Genomic DNA, 22,211 nt, shown 5'->3' on the forward strand with positions numbered 1-22,211 from the left:
CTGATGGACGTGGGGTCCGAGGGGCTGGGACTGGTCCCCATGGAGTGAGCCTCTATGGGCTCGCCCCCAGCCTGCACCGCCCTGTGCACTGTGCACACTGGAGCTGGGGTCCTTGCGGGGTCTATACCCCTGCAGTTGGAGTGTGTCGTGCTGCTCTTCTGGGGAGAGGGTGACAACACGCTGGACGTACGTGAGAATATCTACACAGAGCCTCCTCGCTGTTCTCTGCCGGGCCTCCTCCCCAGGCAGCAGCCCTCTCTGAGCCTCGGATTCCTCATCTGCAACGCGGCAGTGAGGGGGACAGGGAGGGGGACAGGGACCCAGGTCTGAGATGGGACAGAGGAGCCAAGAGTGAGGGCTGGGAAATATTCTCCCAGAGTTGAAGGCAGAAGGCACAGCCGAGGGGGAGATGGGAGGGCTGGTGGACAGCGGCCAGGCCAGGCCGCCAGGCTTGGGAGGAGACATGCACTCCCTCTACCTTAGGAGATGACGGGGCCCCGGAGCTTGGCTTTGCCCTGGAGGTGGTGGCCACCCCCTGCCCCTCTCCCTCCTGGCCTACAAACAGGCCTCGTGCTGTGTCTGCGGCTCACTGACTGTGGGCCAGGATGGCGCCGGGAGGGAGGGTGGAAATAGAGATGGTGGGAGGAGGGTCAGCAATGTTGTCAGAACCTGGTTTTGCGCTGGGAGGTGGGGGGCGGGGGGAGTTGGTGCTTGGAATCTGTGTGAGCACTGGGTTTGCAGGAGGGGTGTCCTGAGGTGGGACGCAGACAGGCTGCCTCTCACCAGCTTCTGACCCAGTCTGACACCAGCCGCCCCTCCCACCGTGCCCTCTACGTCCCTTCTGGGTTTGATATTCTGATCAATGCAGTGGCCACACAGTGCCGCACACCCATTCAGTGGATAATTAAGGAACAGGCTAAAGCAGGATCCTCCTCCTCGGGCAGGACACCCCTCCCAGTCCCCTGAGAAAAGTCCTGTGGTTGCTGGTTCTCAGCTGGGTCCTCCTACTCCCCCAGGCCTGTAGCTGTGGCCAGTATCCCGGCACTCAACCCATACCACAGCTCTTTCAGGAAGTTAGTTCTCTGCCTCCATGCTCGCCCACCCACGGCCAAGTGCACAACCCCCTTGCCAGGGCACTCCCACCAGGACCACGGACTGACCAATCCCCTCTCAGGAGGCCACAGAGGCTTCATCTGCGCAGTAGACTCCATTGGGCCTCATTTGCATAGTCAATTGGCCAATCCCAGCGCGGTGCCTACCAGTCGCAGGACCAGCCGCACGCAGCCCAGGGCCAGACAGGTGTCCAACCACAGGTTGCTCAGGCTTGTCCAGATGTGTTGACGAAAGGAACAGATCCTCGGGGCTAGGAACCTCAGATGTGGTGACTCCTTGGGGCCTTGGGGGCCAGAGCTGTTTTCCAAAGAACCCAGGAGAGTGGCCGCATAGAGGAGCTGATCTCAGGAGCCTCCCCTTAGTTGTCCATCCAGGCCCAGGCCCAGGCCATGGGGCGGGCAGGCCGGCATCATGTGGTGAGCAGCGGCCTGAGGCTTGGCTGGCTTTTCTTTTTTAAAAAATAATTTAATGCACTTGGAGAACAGTTTGAGGTGAAATGGAATTGAGAGTAAAAAGAAAATCCTGCGGGGCTTACTGTTTTCTGTGAGAGGAGAGGCCCCTGTTCTAGCACCCTGGGTTCCTTCTAGCCTGTCACGAGCTTCTTGGCAGCTGGTGACACTTTCTGCCCGCCTGTCCAGGGTGGGTGAGTGACAGCCCAGAGGCGTGGGCATGGAGACGTGGGCTGCGAGGGCTGCGGCCTCTGAGGAAAAGGGAAGGAGGGAGGGGGTCTCTGGATCCAGACGTAGGGGGGTAGACGTGATGCACCCCCTCCTGCCTGAGTGGTCAGGAGGCTGCTGGGTGGAGACCATGATGTCGGGTGCCTGGAACCCCTATGTCTTGTCTGTCTGTCTTCCCAGCCGGTGATGAACAACGACAAGCACTGCTTCGAGTGCTACGGCTACGACATCATCATCGACGACAAGCTGAAGCCCTGGCTGATCGAGGTAGGCGCAAGGGGGCCGGGACTGGGACAACACTCCGGCCTGACGGTTTGCTGCCCTTTGAAGATGGGTGCACAGCCCCCAGAGGGGAGTGCTCCTGGTCCATGAGCTCTCCCGGAGCCCAGTGGCTGCCAAGTGCTTGGCAGACCTGCTCCCTGTCCCAGTGGATGCCCCCACCCCTCCGCCCGGGGTCTTGCTTCTGCCCAGAAATTGTTCTCTCCGTCCAGGGATACAGGGTTGGACCTGTATTCCCAGGATCCAAGTCTGCTTTGTAAGACTGCTCCTGGGCCTGTTTCGAGGCGTAGAGAGGAGCCCAGTGGCTGTCCCCTTAGGGCAGTGTGTGCACCCGTATTGTCCAAAGTCCCATCTCCTAGTGCCCAGCCTGGGTCTCGATCCTTGGCTGCAGTGGGCCAGAGCACCCATCGGAGGCCCCACTCGCCCGCAGCTGCTCTCAAGCTGGTGAGAGGAGCTCTGAGGGGGCAGGGTACCCCAGTCTGTCGGCTCACCTTCTGGATGTGCCCTCTGTCTCACCCATGGCCCTGGCCGGGCAAGTCGGGAGCTGGGTCTGGGGCAGCATAGGCTCCCGTCTTCTTACTTGCCCTGCTGCCAAAGCCGTGGGGACCGTGTGCACAGGCAGTCGCGGGACCGCGGGGAGAAAAGATGACGGGAATTTCCCACAGACCCTGTGAGGTCCCCGCGTCTCTGTCATGGTCCTGTGTGCCCCCCAGGGTTTCCTGCGCTGTCACCGTCATGGGCAGGAGCCTGGCGACCCAGTGGTTCTGCGCTTGGCTGCTGAACCCAAGGGGGGTGGCTTGAACCCACCAACTGCCCTGCTGGACAAGGTCAGGGCGGTCTAGTCTGCTTCCTGAAGAGACAGACAGGCAGACCTGCTTGGACAGCACGAGGGGGGAGGAACCAGGACCACCTGAAGATCCGCTGCCTCGAGCCTACAGTGGACAGAGGTCATGAGGACTGGGTCTGGTTCCGGAGCAAACAGGTGCTGTCTGCAGGGCGTGGGGCTCCGGCAGAGGCACGCCTTACTGGACTGCAGGTGTGCCGTGTTGCTCGGTGTCTCAGAGGTCGTTGGGAACTGCTTTTCGCTTACCGGTTGGAGGTCCTTATTTGAGTCAGAGCATACATTTCCAAGTTGATTTGGTTTCAGGGGAAAAAACGTCACTCAGTGCACCCACCCCCAGTGGGACAATGAGGACCTTTTGTCTGGTAGCCCTTCCTCCAGGATAAGGGGTAGGTCTCTGCTTCGGCAGCCCTCTGGATTGTTCCACTGCCCCTCCGCCAGGCACAGGAAGGCCTCCTTTGGCCAAGACTGGGTTAGAATGTGACTTTACTGTAAGGAGCCCTGTGGTGTCACCATGAGGCACTCAGCTATCACCGCGGGTCAGCTGCACTTTGCTCCCATTGAGACCGTTGTCCGTGCTGTCGGGCGCCATCGGGCCTGTTTCGAGTGGTACCACAGCAGGAAAAGCTGCCCTGCAGAATGAGACCCTGTCCCACCTGACCACCTCGCTCATGTTCGGGCTATTGTCGCAGCCGCTGGGTGCAGCCGTCTCTGCCAGGCCTTCCACTGTTCCCCTGGCCCTGCACTTGGCCGAGCATGGCGTCCTTTTCCCGACAGCAGGTCCGAAGAGCAAGACACGAAGCCGTGCTTCTGAGGAGCCGTCTGGCTGTGCATCTGACAAGATGGATGTGTGTGTTCTCCCGGCGGCCCGCGGTCTCTGGTCACTGGTTCTTCACCAGGGCACCGCTTCTGCGGGTTTCCTTACCCACGGTCCAGCCTCCAGGCTTGCACACGCGGCGACGGATCAGACACGCTTCAGCCCTCCAGGGGACAGCTTTGTCTCTGCCACGTTCGCGAGGTCCTTTGCAGCCCGGCATACAGCTCGCTGGTAGATCTCAGGGACACGAAGGCCTTGCCAACTGCCCTGAAGGGCTCTGAAGACAGCTGCCCGGGCAGGTGGACAGCCCTGGGGAGGACAGCTGTGAAGGATGGTGGTGGACATTTTTCTTTTAACCCAGGTGATTCACTGACTGATGCTAACCTGAATCCTGCTTCTGACTGTCTTGCAGCCGGCAGGAACTGACCGCGCCCTACAGACCTGGGCTAAGCACAGCGTCCCGGGACTGTCTGGTCTCTCGTGGGGGACAGCCAGCCCTTTCTTGTGTGCTGGGCGTTGTCACCCAGCCGCGTCTGTGACGGGCATGACGAACGTGGGCCTTCTTCTCCCCCAGGTCAACGCGTCACCATCTCTCACCTCCAGCACCGCCAACGACCGCATCCTGAAGTACAACCTCATCAACGACACCCTCAACATCGCCGTCCCCAACGGCGAGGTCCCGGACTGCAAGTGGAACAAGTCCCCGCCGAAGGAGGTCCTGGGCCACTACGAGATCCTGTGAGTCCCGGTGTGCCGAGGGGGTGTCTGGGGGAACAGGGCGTGGTGCTCACGGTGGACTCTGTGGCACGGGTGGTGGTGTCACCAGAAGGCATTCTGGGGCCCGGAGTGCTCCTCTTCCCAGTCTTCTGTCTGGTGAACATTTGTGGAGGACCAGCCACGAGCTGGACACTGGAAGCTGCTGGGGACGGGGCAGGGACGGACAGGCACGGCGCGGACACCTGCCCGTGTCTCACTCAGGCCCCATTATGCCTGGTCATGCCCCGGTCTCCCCACAGCTCTCCAGGCCTTTGTGAGGGGCACTCACGGAGCCCTGGTGCCACGGCGGTTGCAGTCGTCACGGTTTGCAGTTCAAAACCACCAGCTGCTTGCTGGGAGGAAGACAGGGCTTTCTACTCCCCATGCAGAGGGGCAGTTCTGCCCTGTCCTCTGGGGTCCCTGTGAGCACCCTTGACTTGATAGCCCCGAGGTGGTCTCCGGTGGAACGAGGCTGCTCAGACTCAGCGAGTTGTGGGGGCAGATGTGACTTTAGGAGCTAACGTGGGAGGGCACCTTGCCCACCGGGTGCTGGGCCAATCGCGCTGCACCCACCCCCCACCATCCAAGCCCCCTTAATTTCTCCTTTCTGAGGACAGAATTGTGACTGGCTCACTTTATAGACGTGGAAACAAGGCTTGGTGAAGCTCATTGGCATCTGGGCAGCGGGCAGCAGCAGGAGTGAAGGCCGTGCTGCCCCCAGTGCAGTGCCCGAGTTAAGGCTGGTCCTTTCACAGTAGGGAACGTGGGTGGCCCTGACTGACCAAGGCGAACCCCGAGAGGCTGGGGAGGAGGGCAGACTGTGGAACAGCATCTCTGTGGGCAGACAGGCAGGGACACTGGCCGCCCTGTGTTCGTGTGGTGGTGAGCGGGGCAGTGGCAGCGGATTGGCTCTGTGCAGGATCCCTGCAGGGCCGGGGCAGCTGCGGAGGCCGGGCCAGGGAACACCCAGAGCAGGGCCACTGGGCGGCGTGGCCGTGGCCGGTGTGGAAACGCAGCCTCAGGCACACCGCCCTGTCTTGGGTGCTGCACTGTGGAGACTTTGCCCTTCATGGATGGAGGAGTCTGCCAGCGCCGTTCCACCACCTCACATGCTCACTTCCTGTCTGTGCCCATTCTGACCACTTGCCCACATTTACAGCGTCTCCATCATACCCGGCACACTTAGCAGAGGGCCCCCCACGGCCATTGAGTGGCTTCGACTCACGGCGACCCTGCAGGATGAGGTGGCCCTGTCCCCCGGGTTTCCAAGTATGTCCATCTTTACCCAAGCAGGCAGCCCCATTTCTCTCCTGGGTGGCACCCGGTGCCTCGAAGTTGGCGACCCAGCGCTTACCTCACAGTGCCACCCGGACTCCTTACAGGCCACCACACACCGTGAACAGAGCTCTCACATGCGTGGGAGAACCAGTGAGGCTCGTGACCCCCTTATCGCAGTGGTCTGGCCGCTCCCCCTGGATCCCCGAGGCGTTCCTATGTGTGAACGTAATTTTAAAACTTAATACAACGAACAGAATGGATATTTCACGAAATGTGATGCACACACACGCTCACACGCATACACTCACCCACATATACACACGCACACTCACATGTGCACACACACTCACATGCATACACTCACCCACATATACACACACGCTCACATGTGCGCACACACTCACATGCATACACTCACCCACATATACACACGCACACTCACATGTGCACACACGCTCACATGCATACACTCACCCACATATACACACACGCTCACATGTGCGCACACACTCACATGCATACACTCACCCACATATACACACGCACACTCACATGTGCACACACGCTCACATGAATACACTCACCCACATATACACACGCACACTCACATGTGCACACACACTCGCTCACATGTGCACACACACTCACATGCATACACTCACCCACATATACACACACACACTCACATGTGCACACACACTCACATGCATACACTCACCCACATATACACACGCACACTCACACGTGCACACATGCACGTGCACACACACACACTCGCTCACACACTCAGGTCTTGGGCGGGGCTCGTGGAAAGAAGGCGCAGATGGGGAACCATCCAGGGAGTGAGGGGCTGTACCCAAGGTGCTCTGGGTACGGGGGCTCCTGAGGGGCACCTGGGCCGTCCAGCCTGGGCCTCACTGGGTTTGGGGGAGCACACTGCGCTCTCTGCAGGCTTTGGCCCTGTTAGCAGCTCTGCTCTTGGCTGAAGGCATAAAGCTTGAAAGCTCCGCCCCCTCCTGCCAGGACCTTGGTGCAGGGCTGTGGGGACCCTGCTGTGTGTGTTGGAGCTGGAGGGCCCTGCCCACCTCCCAGGGTCCTGTGTTTCCTTGGCGACCACCCCTCCAGCAGAAGGGCAACGATGAGGGATGAGGGCACAGGCACACTTGCCCAGGCCTTGTCTCGCGTCCCCTCGTCGCATCCTGGATTGGCAGCAACCAGGCCCACACCTCGCCTTCTGCCCAGGGACCCTCTTGCTGCTGACCCAAACTCGGGGCTCCAGTCCTCCCTGAGGGGCTTGGAAGAAAGGCCTGGTGTGACCTGTTTCCCAGAGGACAGCTTTGGAATGCCCGGGAGCACGGACAATCCTACTGTGACAAGCCTGGGGTCACCAGGGGTCTCAGTGCCCTCGACCGACACGCGCTGTGGCCTTGTGGGGTGGGGGTACTTGGGAGGCTGCAGGAGCACCCTGGTGGTCTCTAGGGGCCTGGGTGATCTCTGTGTGACTGCTGTGCTTCTAGGTACGACGAGGAGCTGGCCCAGGGGGACGGGGCTGACCGGGAGCTGAGAAGTCGTCCGGGGCAGCCGCTGGGGCCCAGAGGCAGCCGATCCCGGGACTCTGGGAAAGCCATCCTGACAACCTGGAAGTGACGCCATCGGGAGCCCCTGGCAGGGCCCTCCCCCTCCAACCCTTCCCCCCCGGGCCTGGCGGGAGACCTGCTCTAGAACACCCCCTTTTTCTAAAGTTCTGTAAATAAATAAATGTTTGGAGGCCAAGTTGTTTACTCCCTGAGACCGGAAGTGCTAGCACACAGACAGACGGACAGATGGACGAACGGGAGTCCCTTATCCAGCGAGCAGGGAACAGCTTTGCAGTGTGACTTAGTTTACTGTAAGGTAGTCAGGGCTGTGGAACAGTTGCCCTTAAACCAAAGACTGCGTCCTTCAAGCCCCGGGCTGCTGCCAGAAGCAGGGGCCTGGTGTGACGGCCGCCCTCCCGTCCATCACCTGCCCTCCGTGAGGCCCGAGCTGCTGAGAGGAGGCAGCTGTAATGCCTCCCTGGCCCACCTGGCAGAGCCCCTGGGGCCTGCTTTCCTCTGTCTTTTTCTCATAAGCCAGTCTGCCCAGGATTCCCACGCAGGGAGCTGTCTGCTCCAGGAGCGAGGCCATGGTGAGTCAGCCTGGCACTGGCTGCTGCCCCAGCGGGAGCTGCTGCCGCCTGCGGCATGTTGCTATGAGGCCCCTCTGGACTCAGAGCCCTGGCGGAGCCGCTGTGGTGGTGGTTGGTCAGCTCTGGCCCACAGCACCCCCGTGCACAGCAGAAGGAAACGCTGCCCAGGCCTGCCCCGTCCTCACCACTGTTGCTGTGTCTGAGCCCGTCCATTTCGTCAGAGGCCTTCCTCTTTGTCTCTGCCCTCCGCTTTACCAAATGTGATGTCCTTCCCCAGAAACTGGTCTCTCCCCAACATCTGTCCAGAGTATGTAAGAAGCCTGGCCACCCTGGCGTCTCAGGAGCACTCTGGCTGCCTTCTTCCAAGACAGGTGAGTGTGGCCTTTGAGCAGTCCATGGTACTGTCAATATTTTACTTCCGCACAATCCAACTTTCACATGCATGGAGGCCATGGAGAATATCATGGCTTGAGTCAGGTGCACCTTAGCCCTTAAGAAACATCCCTGCTCTTGAATAAAAAGGTCTAGGGCATAAGATTTACGTCATTCGATACGTCTTTTCATCTCTTGACTGCTGCTTCCATGAGCATTGATTGTGGGTGCCTGTAAGACAACATCCGTGACAGCTTTAATCTTTCCTCCGCTTACCACGATGTCACCTAGTGGTCCCCTTATGAGGGGGTACCTCCCACCCCACCCCCCAAAAAAAACGGAGAAAATCTCTACTGGGTGGGGCTTTGTAGTATGCGTTTTTCCTGTTTGGCGTTCTGAGTTAGTGCACCCAGTGGCTTCACCTGGGAAGGTGCTCTCCAATCACAGTAAAATTTTTCACAAAAGCAGTTTTGCTCGATCCTTGATTTTTGTGATGGCCAATTTAAGAGAACAGTGCGCGGCTGTGAAATTCTGTTTCCTGCTCCGAGAAAAATGCCACAGAAACTGTTGTGATTTTGGACACAGTTCCCAGGAGAGCACTATGGGAAAACCTCTGGTGTGGGAGTGATTTTCTAATTTCAAAAAAGGTGAAATGTTGATTGATGACAAGCCTTGTTCTAGACATCGGTCAACTTCCTGAGCGGGTGAAAATGTCGACAAAATTCATGCGTTTGTGCTTGAAGACCGACTATGCAGAGATGGGAAAATTATTGAGGAGATGGGGAAATTATCTGGACTATCTTGGAGCTCAGTTTAGCGAATTTTAAAGGAAGATTTGGGAATGAGAAGAGTGTCTACAAAATTGGTGTCTCGGGTTCTGACTGACCAGGAAAAAGGAACGTGGAAAGGAAACATGCTGCGCTTTGAAAGGACAGCTCTGAAGTGACCCAGACTTTCCCATGGTCATTACTGGTGTCAAGACACGGCACTATTCTTACAACCCCGAAATCAAGCATCAACCAACCCAGTGGGAGGCGCCATCATTGCCCCGCCCCGAAAGCTCGTCAAGTGAAATCAAAGGTCAAGATGATGCTCTTTTTTATTTTATTTTTTTAACGTGAGGGAAAAAATGCACTTGGAGTTCATTCCACCAAGTCAGACTATTAACCAAGCTTTCTATTTAGAGGTTCTGCAAAGGTTGAGTAACAGTGTGAGACAAAAGGGCCTGATTTGTGGCAGATGGGGGACTGGTTTTGCCACCACAACAATGCACCTGCTCATGCAGCCATCTCAGTGCACCAGTTTTGGCCCAAAACCAGCATGCTTCTCTTGCCCCATGCGCCTGATTCACCTGACCTTGCTTTTTGTTTCTGGGAATGAAGAGGGACATGAAAGGACAGCGATTTGATGAAGAAAAGATTGAAGAAGTGAAGAAAAAAAGAGGAAGGTAGTCAGCCAAACAGATGATTCTGAGAAATGTTTCCAAGAATGAAATGACAGAATTGACAAATGTCTTAATTGTAATATAGAGTACTTTGAAGGTGATCAGGTTGTTTTACAAAAAAGAAATTATATAGCTTTGAAAAACATTCCAGTTTGGGGTGGTCACCCCCCCCTATAGTCCAGTTGCTCTGATGATTTGCTCAACAAATATGGTGACTCAACAAATATGCTGAGAGGATCCAGCCCTGACACACACCTTTCCTGATTTAAAAACATGCAGTATTCCCTTGTCCTGGTCACACAACTGCCTGTGGATCCATGTATAAGTTCCCCAGGAGCACAATGAAGTGTTCTGGAATGCCCATCCTTCTCCAGGTGATCCACAGTCACGGTGGTCCCCACAGTCAAATTCCTTTGCATCGACAAGAAAACACAAGTAGACATCTTTCTGGTATTCTGTGTTTTCAGCCAAGATCCATGCATCTGACATCAGCAATGAGATCCTTTGTTCCCCGTCCTCTTCTGCATCCGGCCTGACCTCTGGCAGCTCCCTGTCAGTGCACTGCTGCAACCGTTGTTGGATGCTCGTCAGCAACGTTTTCTGTGTGTGAGATATCCATGCTCTGCTTCTACAGTTTGAGCATCCTGTTGGGTGCTCTGTTTGGAATGGCACAAACATGAATCTCTTCCTGTCAGTTGGCCAGGTAGCTGTCTCCCAAATGTCCTGGCGTAGATGAGTGAGTGCTTCCAGGGCTGCTCCAGCTTTTCTGCAACATGTCAGTGAGTACTCCATCAACTCCTGGAGTCTGTGTTTGGCTAATGCTTTCAGTGCTGCTTTGAACTTCTTCCCACAGCACCTGGTTCTTGCTCATATGTCCCCTCCTGACACGGTGGACTGTCAGCTGGTTCTTGTTGGTGCAGTGACTCTGTGGCTTCTTTCCATCTTCTCTTGATGCTTTCTGCCTCTAGAATCCTTCAAAATTGCCATTCAAGACGAGTTTTTCTCTTGAGCTCTTTCATTTTCGGGTCTGCTCGGGGTTTTCTCCTTCTGGTCCTTGCACGTTTCACATCTGGCTCTGTCTTCTCGAGCTGCCCTCGGACAGCCCTTTGAAGGCTTCTTCATCTCTTCCATTTCCTTTAGCTCTGAGGTTCTCAACCTGTGGGTCGTGACCCCGTTGGGGGTCGAACGACCCTTTTACAGGGTCGCCCAATTCATCACAGTAGCAAAATGACAGTGATGACAATAATCTTATGGTGTGTGTGTGGGGGGGGGGGTCACCACAACATGAGGAACTGTATGAGAGGGTGGAGAACCACTGCTTTAGCTACTCTGTGATTCATGTCAAGTTTCAGTGTCTTCTGACATCCACATTGGTCATGACCTTTTGCTTTCTTCCGACATGATGGTCTTGAGGTCCCCGCCTGGCTCATCAGGTCCTCTGTTCTTGCGATGTCCTTGAAGTGCAGGTGGGGTACCCTCAAGGTTGTCTTTGGGCTCGTGTGGACTTGTTTTCATTTTCTTTAGCTTTGTCCTGTGGCTGTTCCACAGCCTGCGCCCAGTCTGGTTATAGCTGCTGACACTGCGCTGCTCACCGTGTCTCCCACAGATGGAGTCTGACTGCTGCATATTCCATCTGGTGCAGTCCATGTGTACAGTCGCCTTTTGTGTTGATGGGAGAAATGTTATTTGCTATGAACAAGTCAGTGGTTTGGCAAAACTCTATCATGTCATCTCCAGCTGTGTTCTACTGTGATCTCTGGGGCTGCAGGTTAGGCCTCGGGCTGCTAGCTGCCATGTCAGCCGTTAGAGCCACCAGCCACCCCCAGTCTGCTCCTGCAAAGACTGGCAGCCCGAGGAACCCAAGGGGGCAATCTATTCTGTCTGTCCTTGCAGGTCTCCAGGAATGAGAAGGGGCTCGATGGCAGTCGGTGGCTTGTATCTGCTTTATCTTCACCCCGGGCCCCGGTGACTCCCAGGATCTGAGTCCCAGGTTGGAGGGATTGCCAGGGTCTGGAAGTTCCTGGGGTGGATGTGAGAGCGAGAGGCCACCCGGGGCTCTCAGTGACACTAGTGACCGTGTGACCAAGTTCCCATCTTCTCTCCCAAGCTCCCCTCCAACTTTGTTCAGATGTTCATGTCAGAGACCTCACGCCGAGGATGAGGACGCGGGCCCCACCCACAGACACGCGGCAGGAGTGCAGGGCACCTGCCTCGTGTGGGCGCACGAGTCCGCACCTACACACGCATGCTTCTTCACTGCCTGCGCAAAGGTCTATGCAAACACCGGGAATGACGGCAGCCCAGGACCCAGGGTCAGCCTGGGTGTGAGCCCAGCCCAGCCCCTTGTGAGCTCCCTTCTCCAGGCTGACACTCGGGCTCACGGGACCGGTTTCCTCATGTAGCCCATGAGCAGCATCTACATCGACCTCAGGACACGTGCAGCCGTGTGCGGGCATGCCTACAGAGCTCACTCTTGCCCCAATGGCCCCCTTCCGGCCTCGGGCCAAGCCATCTCGGCCCTCCTGAGGGGCCCAGGCATGGTGGGAGGGTGACTCTGGGCCGCAGGGTGACTCTGAGCACTGAGGGAGGCCCCGGCCATGTTGGAGAAGCTGAGTCTCCGCCAGGCAAGCTAGTCTCTGCCAACTCAGTTTGGGTCAAGTGTGGCCTGTTCGGTAGTGAGGTCATGGTGTGAGGCAGATGTTTCCTCTCGGTGCGCCCAGAACCTCGGTCAGGACTCTCAGCCTTCAGAGGCCCAGGAGACACTGGGTGTAGGCTGCACTGGTCACCACGGACAGACGTCCACCCCCACGCCCTGAGCTGGCCACTGTGACCATGTCTGTGTGCTCCTCAGGCCCCACCCACCCTCTCCAATGTGTTTCCTTTTTTAAAAAAATCATTTTATTAGGGGCTCATACAATTCTTATCACAATCCATACATACATCAGTTGTGTAAAGCACATCTGTACATTCACTGCTCTCATCATTCTCAAAACATTTGCTCTCCACTTAAGCCCCTGGAATCAGCTCCTCATTTTACTTAAAAAAAATCATTTTATTAGGGGCTCATACAACTCCTTTCACAATCCATACAGACATCAATTGTGTAAAGCACATTTGTACATTCGTTGCCCTCATCATTCTCAAAACATTGGCTCTTCACCCAAGCCCCTGGTATCAGGTCCTCATTTTTCCCTCCCCTCTCCACTCCCCCTCCCTCATGAACCCTTGATAGTTTATAAATTATTATTTTGTCATATCTTGCTCTGTCCTGTCTCCCTTCCCCCACTTTTCTGTTGTATGTCCCCCAGGGGGGAGGTTATATGTAGATTCCTGTAATCGGTTCCCCCTTTCCAACCTACTCTCCCTCTGCCCTCCCAGCATCGCCATTCACACCACTGCTCCTGAGGGGATCATCCACCCTGGATTCCTTTTGTTTCCAGTTCCCATCTGTACCAGTGTCCATCCTCTGGTTTAGTCAGACTTGCAAGGTAGGATTCGGATCATGACAGTGGGGGGCAAGGGTAGGAAGCATTTAGGAACTAGAAAAAAAAGTACTTTTCATCGTTGCTGCATTGTACCCTGACTGGCCCATCTCCTCCCCAAGACCCTTCTGTAAGGGGATGCCCAGTGGCCTACAAATGGGCTTTGGGTCTCTACTCCGCACTCCCCTGCTCATGCACTATGGTAAGATTTTTTCTTCTGATGATGCCTGATACCTGATCCCTTGACACCTTGTGATCACACAGGCTGGTGTGCTTCTTCCATGTGGGCTTTATTGCTTCTGAGCCAGATGGCCGCTTGTTTACCTTCAAGCCTTTAAGACCCCAGACGCTATCTCTTGATAGCCGGGCACCTTCAGCTTTCTTCACCACAGTTGCTTATTCACCCACTTTGTCTTCAGCGCTTGTGTCGGGAAGGCGAGCATCATAGAATGCCAATTTAATAGAAGAACATATTCTTGCATTGAGGGAGTACTTGAGTGGAGGTCCAATGTCCCTCTGCTACCTTAATACTAACCCTATAAATATATGCACATAGATCTATTTCCCCATCCTCATGTATAAATATATTTACATATGTACATGTCTTTATCCAGACCTCTATAAATGCCCTCTGCCTCTCAGCTCTTTCCTCTATTTCCTTTGACTTCCCTCCTGTCCCACTATCATACTCAGTCCTCACCAAGGTTTCAGCAATTCCTCTTAGTTACATTATCCATGATCGTGCCCAACCAGGCCTCCCACACCCTCCTCACTACTGATTTGTATTACTTATTGTTCCCTTGTCCCTGGGTTTATTAACACCACTTCCTTTCCCCCCACCTCCCCGTCTCCCATGTCCCCATGGAACGATTGGTCCCGTTGTTTTCTCCTCCAATTGTTCATCCAGCCTATCTTATTTAGACAGACCGACGTAGATCATAACATGCACAAAAACAAGACAGAGCATAACCAAGCAGCATACAACAAAATAACAACAAACCAATGACAAAATCAAAACAAAGCAAAACAAAACACAACAAGAAAAGCTTGTAGTTCAAGGATTGTTTGTTGGCCTTTAGGAGTATTTTCCAGTCCAGTCTGTTGGGGTACCATGCCCTAGCCCCAATGTCCACCTTTAGCATTCCCTGGGGACCTCTCCACTCCATTCCCTTGCTGTTCTGTTGCACCCCCTTAATGTTTTGCCTTGGTGTGGCGGACTCCGAGAGGGTGCAATTCCCTCACTGTGTCTCCGGTGTTGTCCCCTGTAGGGCTATGGGTCATTGAGGGACGTCATGTCTCATAGTGGGGCCAGCCATGTGGTCCTCTCTGTCAACTGGCAGCTCTAATTGGGAACATGGACCTCCTGGCCTGGTGGGTCGTGATGTGCTCCACTCTCTCCTCCTCCCCCTTCACCTGCTCACGTGTGCTCCGATCAGATATGCCCCTCTTTCGGAGCTGTAGATTCAGTGCCATCCTTTGAAATAAATTATTCTGAGGTAAGGGGCAAGTGTCCACTGAGTTGTTGATGTTGGGGCCGGCCCTCCAGACTCCTCCGCTGGTTCCCTACTCCACACCGGCAAGTTGCATTCACATCTTGGAGCATCGGGTTGAAGTCTGGTCCCTCTTTCCCTGTGGAGACACAAACAATACCCTCCCCCTGAGTGGGTTAGTGCCCTGTGCCCCCACTACCCTTTTCTTTATTATTATTATTATTTTTCCTTTCCCCACCACCTTTTTAGTTGTCTACCATGTGTATCCCTGTATTTTGTCTGGTCCCTGCCATATTACCTGGTCCTCACCCCAGGAATGTTTGTAGATCGTAGCTTTTCCGTATGCCCTCTTGCCTCTTTTTTAAAGCTTACCTCAGCAGCCTTTCAATATTTCTGTATTTAAGTCAATGCTATCTTGAAATCTGTTTTCTATTTTTTTGCCCTCTGGGTGAGGTTGTTCTATGTGGTGGTCTCTTATTTATGCTTGGTGAGTGTTGTTCTTCTGCCCATACTGGGTTGGCAAGGATCTTTGTAGGGCTGGGTTTCTTCTAACATATTGAGTTTTTCCTTGTCTGGGAAGACTCTTACTTCTCCATCTATCTAGATCGATAATTTGTCTGGGTAGAGTATTCTTGAGTTTCCATTGTTTTCCTTCAATTTTTGGAATATGTTACTCCACTCTCTCCTCTTCTTCATAGTTTCTGCTGATAGGTCTGAGCATATTCTTATTTGGGAATCTTTATATGTGATTGCTTGTTTTTCCCTAGCGGCTCTCATGATTTTCTCTTTTTCCTCAAAGTTGGATAATTTAACTATTATGTGCCTTGGTGACTTCTTCTTGGGATTCAGTCTAGCTGGTGTTCTTTCAGCCTCCTGAATGGTTGCCTGGTTTTCACTCATTAAGCTGGGGAAGCTTTCCTCCAAGAATTCTCTCACTATTGTTGCAGATGATTTCTTTGTTGTGTCTTCCTCTGGAAAGCCAATAATTCTAATATTGTTCCACTTCATAGCATCATACATAGCTCTTAAGTTTTCTTCAGCTTCTCTGATGATCTTATTAGATTTTTGTTCACATTTCTTAAAGTCTGCTTGGCTGTCCTCCAAGTCACTGATGCGGTTCTCTGCTTCCTCCAGTTGCTTCTCGAGGTCCTTGAGTCTGCTACTGGTTTTTGTTATCTCCTCCCTAAGCTCCTGTATTTTCTCTTTGATTTATGGCTTTCACCTCTTCTATCATTTCATCCTTTTTCTGTTTTTTTTTCCCTCATGTCCTGTATGACTCCAAGTAGCATTCTGAAAATTTCTTTCTGTGGCAGCTCAGTGTCTGCTTCTTCTATGCATGTCATTATGTTTGGGACACCTTCTGCTATTGCCTTTTGTGTCTCCCATTTTTTCACTGAGGTCATTGGGGCTAATGGCTGTTTGCGTTGCGTTGTTTTAGAGGAGCCAGGTGCCATTTTCCAGGGAGTCGAAGAACACTGGCTCTCTCTGGGAGACTTGTAGGAGTGATTCTTTGAACTGCCTATAGCTTATTTCACTATGGAATTAGCCTATCACTTTATCCTCTGTGGCTACCCCTCTCAGGGGAGTGACCCAGAAGGGTTGCCTGTTTGGTGTTGTGGAGGTTGGGTAGAGGTTCCTGCAGCAGTTTGGAGCATTGAGGAGTGTTGACCGAGCTGCCTTATGCCCCCAGGTACACAGGCAGGAATTCCCCAGTAAGAAGTTGAGCAGAGTATTGTCTGGTGGAGGTCCGCAGGGCCTTTTCCACTTTCGGGCTAACTACACATGGTGGAGTTCACCTAGCTGGGTGTGCAGCAGGGCTAAATACCCTAGGCTAAGGGGAGTGGTCTGGAGGTTAGCAATAGAGTGTGAGAGACCAAGAAAGAGACAAAGAGGAGGAAAAAAAGTTAAAAATCAAGCCCACTGAACCTGTGGGGGGTCAAGGAAGAGGGTGATATAGTGAAGAGATGGAAACAAAGCAACAATGTAGCTGAGTTGTGATCCCGCCAGTGGAGCTGCAAGGGTTTAGTCCCTTGGAGGTGGTGGCAGCAAACTGTGGCTGTGTTGAGACCAAGCTGCCCAACAGGCTCCAAATGGTCTCGGCTCCGGCAGAGACAGTGGCAGGGCCAAGGTCAAATCCTAGACGGCCTCCACTGTGGTAAGTCAAAGACCCCAGCCCCTCAAAACCCCTTGGGTCTGTGCCTACTTATCTTTATGATGCTCCTCCTGTGTTCCAGCAGTGTTGAATTTCCCTCTAAGCAACATTCCTGGGCTAAATTCTGAGGATTCCCTCTGGTATGTGTTACTCTGTGTTTCCTCCCCCCCCCCCCAAAAAAAAAAAGATGTTATTGTTTTTAGGTGAAAGTTTACAGCTAACTAGGTTCCGGTTCCCTTTAACCATTTTTAAGGAGCCCTGGTAGCCCAGTAGGTTGTATATTGGGCTGCTAACCACAGGGTCAGAAATTCAAAGCCACCAGCTGCTCAGTGAAAGAAAGATGAGGCTTTCTGTTCCTATAAAGAGTCACAGTCTTGGAAACCCACAGGGGCAGTTCTTCCCTGTCCCAGAGGGTTGCTGCCATCAGTGTCCACTCAATGGCCATGATTTTTTCTGGTTAGTGGCTCTGTTGACAGTTGAAGTCTGCCACTCCAGGGCTCCAGCTGGCCCAGCCAGCAGTCCCCTCTGTTCCCCTCACTGCATCTGCACCTTAAACCTATCGGCCCACCCTCCTACAGGGCCCTGCTTCCCCCAGCAGCCCCCCAGGCTGCCATCCCTCCAAGCTCCCCTTCTCTTGTCCCCCAGCTCCCAGCCGCCAGGCTACCAGCCCAATGTGGTCCTGACCCCGGCCAGCTCATCTGAGGAGCCAGTCTCGGGCAGCTGAGTGACAGCACTGCAGGGTAACCTGCGTGTCCTTTCACCTGACCTGTTGCTGAGACAGCACATTTGGGGCTTCTCAGGCCCCTCCATGAGGCACTAGGAGTTGCGTCCAGTTTTGCTTCCCGTGTCCCACTTAGCAAGACAGTGTGTTTTGATGTCTCTCCTGACCCACCCTGGCCAGAACCCTGCCTAAACCCTCGGCCCCCATGATCGTAGTCATGGACGGGAAGTTCCGTATGGCTAAGATTTCATGAGTGCTTTGCCTTAAGAAAATTCCATCTGAGGATCGTAGAACTCTTAAAGGACCCCAGATAGGGACCACTGCAAGTTCATACACTAGACAGAGGGCCACCCCAGGGAGTGCAGTGCTCTGCCTGTCTACTCTCCGAAGGTGCAGCATGGTTCCCCATCCCAGTGTTTACGTAGTCCAGTGTCACACTCCTGCCCCCAGAGTGCCCAGCGAGGTCAGGGGAGTGGGGGAGGACAGATCCTACAAAACCCGAGAAGCTCAGATACGTATGCCAGAGAAGGAACTTCATGTCAAGAAAGGAATTGATATCAAGAAAGCAGCCTAACCCGACTCAAGCCCATGGGTCCCGAACCCGACTCAAGCCCACGGGTCCCGAACCCGACTCAAGCCCACGGGTCCCGAACCCGACTCAAGCCCATGGGTCCCGAACCCGACTCAAGCCCACGGGTCCCGCGAGCCCCCTCCAGACTGTCAGCTGGCGAAGCAGGAGGGCAATGCGGGAAGCTGGGAGACCACAGTCTGTCCAGGACAGGGTCCTGTGCATCTGAGGTCAGCAGGGACATGGCAGGGTTCTGACAGCGTCCAGGGTTGGCAGGACACCCCAATTACCAGCCCTGGAAGTCAAGAGCAGGAGCCAAGCAAGCAAGCCAGAGAGGGAAGACACATCTCTCCGCAGCATCTCTCCTAAGAAGACCACACCCCCAGGGAGCTGTCACCAGGCTGCGACCTGACTGATAGGGTGGGCCCCACTACTCCTGTGTAGCAAATTGATATGAAACCATCCAACCGGCCTGATAACCCTCCGTCACAGGTGCCTGGTAGCCTGGCCTGAGAACTGCTGTGTTCCGAGGGAAACTCCAGGCTGCCCTCGCCTGCTGCCTGGTCCAACTCATTTTCCCTCCATTCTGGTCTCCTTCTTCACATGGTCACCATCCCTCCTCCTAATCTGCTACCTGTCATGGTGCACTGGCTCAGATGCACACTATTCCACCCACAGAGACTCCGCCTCCAGGGTCATGTTCACAGGGGCCAGGGTTAGGATTTCGGCATCTCTCTTGAGAGATTACCATTCAATCCAGAACAAGGTGTGGTCTCAGCATTTTAGCAGCTGCTTCTGGAAACGGGGAGAGAGCCATTTCTGATCCCTGTAGACTTGGGGCAACCAGCTTAGGGAGAAAAAGAGCCACTTGTTCCTTCCACCTGGCAGGAGGGGACGAGGCCAAGGACTTGGCCGTGAGAGCATGCTCAGCTCACTAACTTCCCGGGTTCATCTCCATTTCCCTGTGACTTGCCCCTCTTGTCCCCCACTGTGCCCTGGAGTCCAGAACTGTGTCCAGTGTATGGCAAATGCGAACATCTAGTCTAGAACGGACCCCTTGTAGGGGATCCCCTCCCCACCCCCCTGCTCACTTCCTGGCTCGCTCCAACACTGCATCAGTGCCTTCCCGGGCTGAGCCCACATCTCTAAGTGTGATTGGGAGCCTGAGAGTAAGGCTCCTCTCTCTTCCAGGTGGCCAGATGGCAGTGGTTGGATGTGCACCCCAGCCCTGGACCCAGCCCTGCTGACTCTCCCACTGTGAGCAGCAGCAGGCGATGAGCACCCACCTGTGGGGCCCGCCTCCTTCATTCCCACTGTCCCCTGGGCAGGCAACTTCCAGGGCACACCTGCCAGGCTGACAAGGAGAGCAGTTGGAGAGACAGGATGTGACACAGGTGCCAAGGCAGGGTGAAGACTGAGTCACACACAGCCCTAAAAACTGTGTGTGTGTGTGTGTGAATAGAATCTGGTGACACAACACCCACTTCTGGCCCAGAGGGTGCCTGTGTCTCATGCCCTGCAGGGAGAGGAGCCCGCTCACAGGCAGCCTTTGAGAAAACGAACCAGGCAGACGGAGTGGAAATTTTCAACTTCCAGCTGCCCGGGCACCCGGTGCTGGGGGCCCACCTGGAGCAGGCTACCTGGCAGGGGTCTGTTTGCTGGCCCTGCGGTCTGGCCTGGGCTCACTTGTCCTGGGGCGGTCTGGCCTGGGCTCACTTGTCCTGGGCGGAGCTCAGGTCTAAATGGAAGTTCATCCTTCAGGCATTTCCCTGTCTGTCCTCGCATCCTGGGAGCCCCGTCTGTCTCAGGCCACCGCTCTTACTGTCCCCATAACCTGGAATGCTCCCCCAGCCCCACCTCTACCCCCAGCAGGGAGGTCCTACGGACTCTAAGACCCAGGTAAAGTGCCACTTTCCCCAGGACTATCTCTCTCCTCTTCACCTCCAAAGGCTGAGGCAGCACTGTGTCCGTCCTCCCTCCCCACCTCCCTTATGAATGTCTCATTCACATTCCTGAGTGGCTCCAGGGGCCACCAGAATCCTCAGAGAAGACCACACACGATGCCCTTCCCCACCCCTTCCTCCCAAGCACCCCCTCAGTTCTTCCAGTCCAGGCCTGGAAACACAGAACCGATTGTTCCTTTGGAAAGGTATCTCGGGGGCAGTGCCTGGGGTGCACGGAGGGCAGGGAAACCACTCACCCGGCAGGACATGGGTCAGGGCTGCTCGCCTGAGGCAGTGGAGCTGGGTGGGGGTGGGGGGGCACAAATGACCTCTTTCAGCTTCACAAGGGGGAAGGCGGCCCCACTCACCTCTGTCCAAGGAAGGTCCCTACAAAGCAATGGTCAGATGGCATCAGACCCCCTGCCCCTCCCATGGCACTCTGCTTTTCTGCTGGGTTTGGTCATCCTTACCCCCCCCCCCCCCCCCGCAGTGCTCACACAGAGCTTACAGCCCGTGCTCACAGTGACGGTGACGAGGTTTATCAGGGAGCCAGTAGATTACCGACCTTTAAGGATAGAGTTCCTTGGTCCATAGCAATGCCTCCTTTCAGGCATGTCTTTCTGGTCCTCAGTCTCTCAGCCACAAGGCCATATAGCTGCTGTGTCACCAAGCCCTTCTTGGGCTGATAGATGCCTAGAGGGTGCCCCGCAGCACTCAGCTTGGCTTGTCCTGTGGGCCAGGAAGCCACTGCAGAACGGGATCTCCACACTGGCCCATCTTTCTCGGTGGTCGTGGGAGTCTGTTCTTGCATCCGATATGAGTCACTTTATACCCAGCTGCATGGCAGAACTGACCCATCCCCAAGTTAGCATCCTCAACACCTTATGTGCATGTGCCCTCGTTGTTGGGTGGGGGGTCACAGGGATGCCGGATAGAACGGCCACGCCAGCTAAATTCACTTCACTACAAACACGCAGCATGACCCTTGATGTAACTGATTAACTTGTGGTAAGTTATCAGACAGCTCATCGGGGATGCACATAATCAGAGACTCTGTGCAGAGGGGAGAAGAAACATCTGGCAACTCTATTTTCTGCATGGTTTTTCTGTCAACCAAAAACTGCTGTAAAAAATAGGGTATGAAACAATGAAATTATAAAAACTTAGGAAATTGACTCAGCAGAGGTACCTAACAACAACAAAACCAAAGAAATCCAAACCTGCTGCCACAGAGTCCTTTCTGGTGCGCAGGGATCCTGTAGGGCAGGGTAGGTCTGTCCTCACGTCTTTACAGATGCAGACCGCCACGCCTTTCTTCCAGTGGCCGGTGGGCTCCAACCACAGATGTGTAGGCAACAGCCAAGTGCTTAATCCTGTGTCACCAGAGCTCCTAAAACAACAGCTACATAAACTACATTAAAATAATAAATGGAAAGATGCTTCATGCTCATGGATTGGAAGACTGAATAATACTAGTAATGCTACCCAATGTGGTCTTAATAAAAATACTACCAATGCAGTCTTAATAATACTACCCAATGTGGTCTTAATAATAATAATACCCAATGTGGTTTTTAGGTTCAATGCAATCCCCATTAAACTCCAGCAGCCTTCTTTCAAAAATAGAAAAACCAATCCCCAAATTTACATAGAAGACAAGAGGTCCCAAATAGCTAACACAATGTTACAGAGAAGAACAAAGTAGCAGAACTCACACTCCCTGATTTGAAAGCATACTACACAGCAACAGTAATCAAAACAGCCCGGCACTGGTAGGGTAATAGACATTTGTCTATGAAATAGAATTGAGAGTCCAGAAAGAAGTACACCCAGTTATCTATGGTCAACTAATTTTTTTAGATCATTTTATTAGGGGCTCATACAACTCATCACAATCCATACATACATCAATTGTGTAAAGCACATTTGTACATTCATTGCCCTAATCATTTTCAAAACATTTGCTCTCCACTTAAGCCCCTGGCAGTTCCTCATTTCCTCCCTCCCTCCTCGGTCCCCTCTCCCTCATGAACCCTTGATAATTTATAAATTATTATTTTGTCATATCTTGCCCTGTCCAATGTCTCCCCTCACCCACTTTTCTGTTGTCT

At 54.1% G+C, this 22,211-nt stretch overlaps 1 protein-coding gene across 6 annotated transcripts in view; it reads left to right on the top strand.

Annotated features, from left to right (window-relative positions):
- TTLL1 (TTL family tubulin polyglutamylase complex subunit L1) overlaps positions 1-7,534 on the top strand; it is a 30,337-nt gene extending 22,803 nt beyond the window's left edge. For all 6 annotated transcript variants that reach the window (XM_075553526.1, XM_075553523.1, XM_075553527.1 and 3 more), the window contains 3 exons: positions 1,971-2,057; positions 4,302-4,465; positions 7,279-7,534. In XM_075553526.1, coding sequence (XP_075409641.1) covers positions 1,971-2,057; positions 4,302-4,465; positions 7,279-7,408 — 381 coding nt within the window. In that variant the 3' untranslated portion in view covers positions 7,409-7,534. The remainder of the gene's footprint in view (positions 1-1,970; positions 2,058-4,301; positions 4,466-7,278) is intronic.
- Positions 7,535-22,211: the final 14,677 nt, after the last annotated feature.

Source organism: Tenrec ecaudatus, chromosome 6 (assembly GCF_050624435.1).
Source record: "Tenrec ecaudatus isolate mTenEca1 chromosome 6, mTenEca1.hap1, whole genome shotgun sequence".
NCBI lineage: Eukaryota > Metazoa > Chordata > Mammalia > Afrosoricida > Tenrecidae > Tenrec > Tenrec ecaudatus.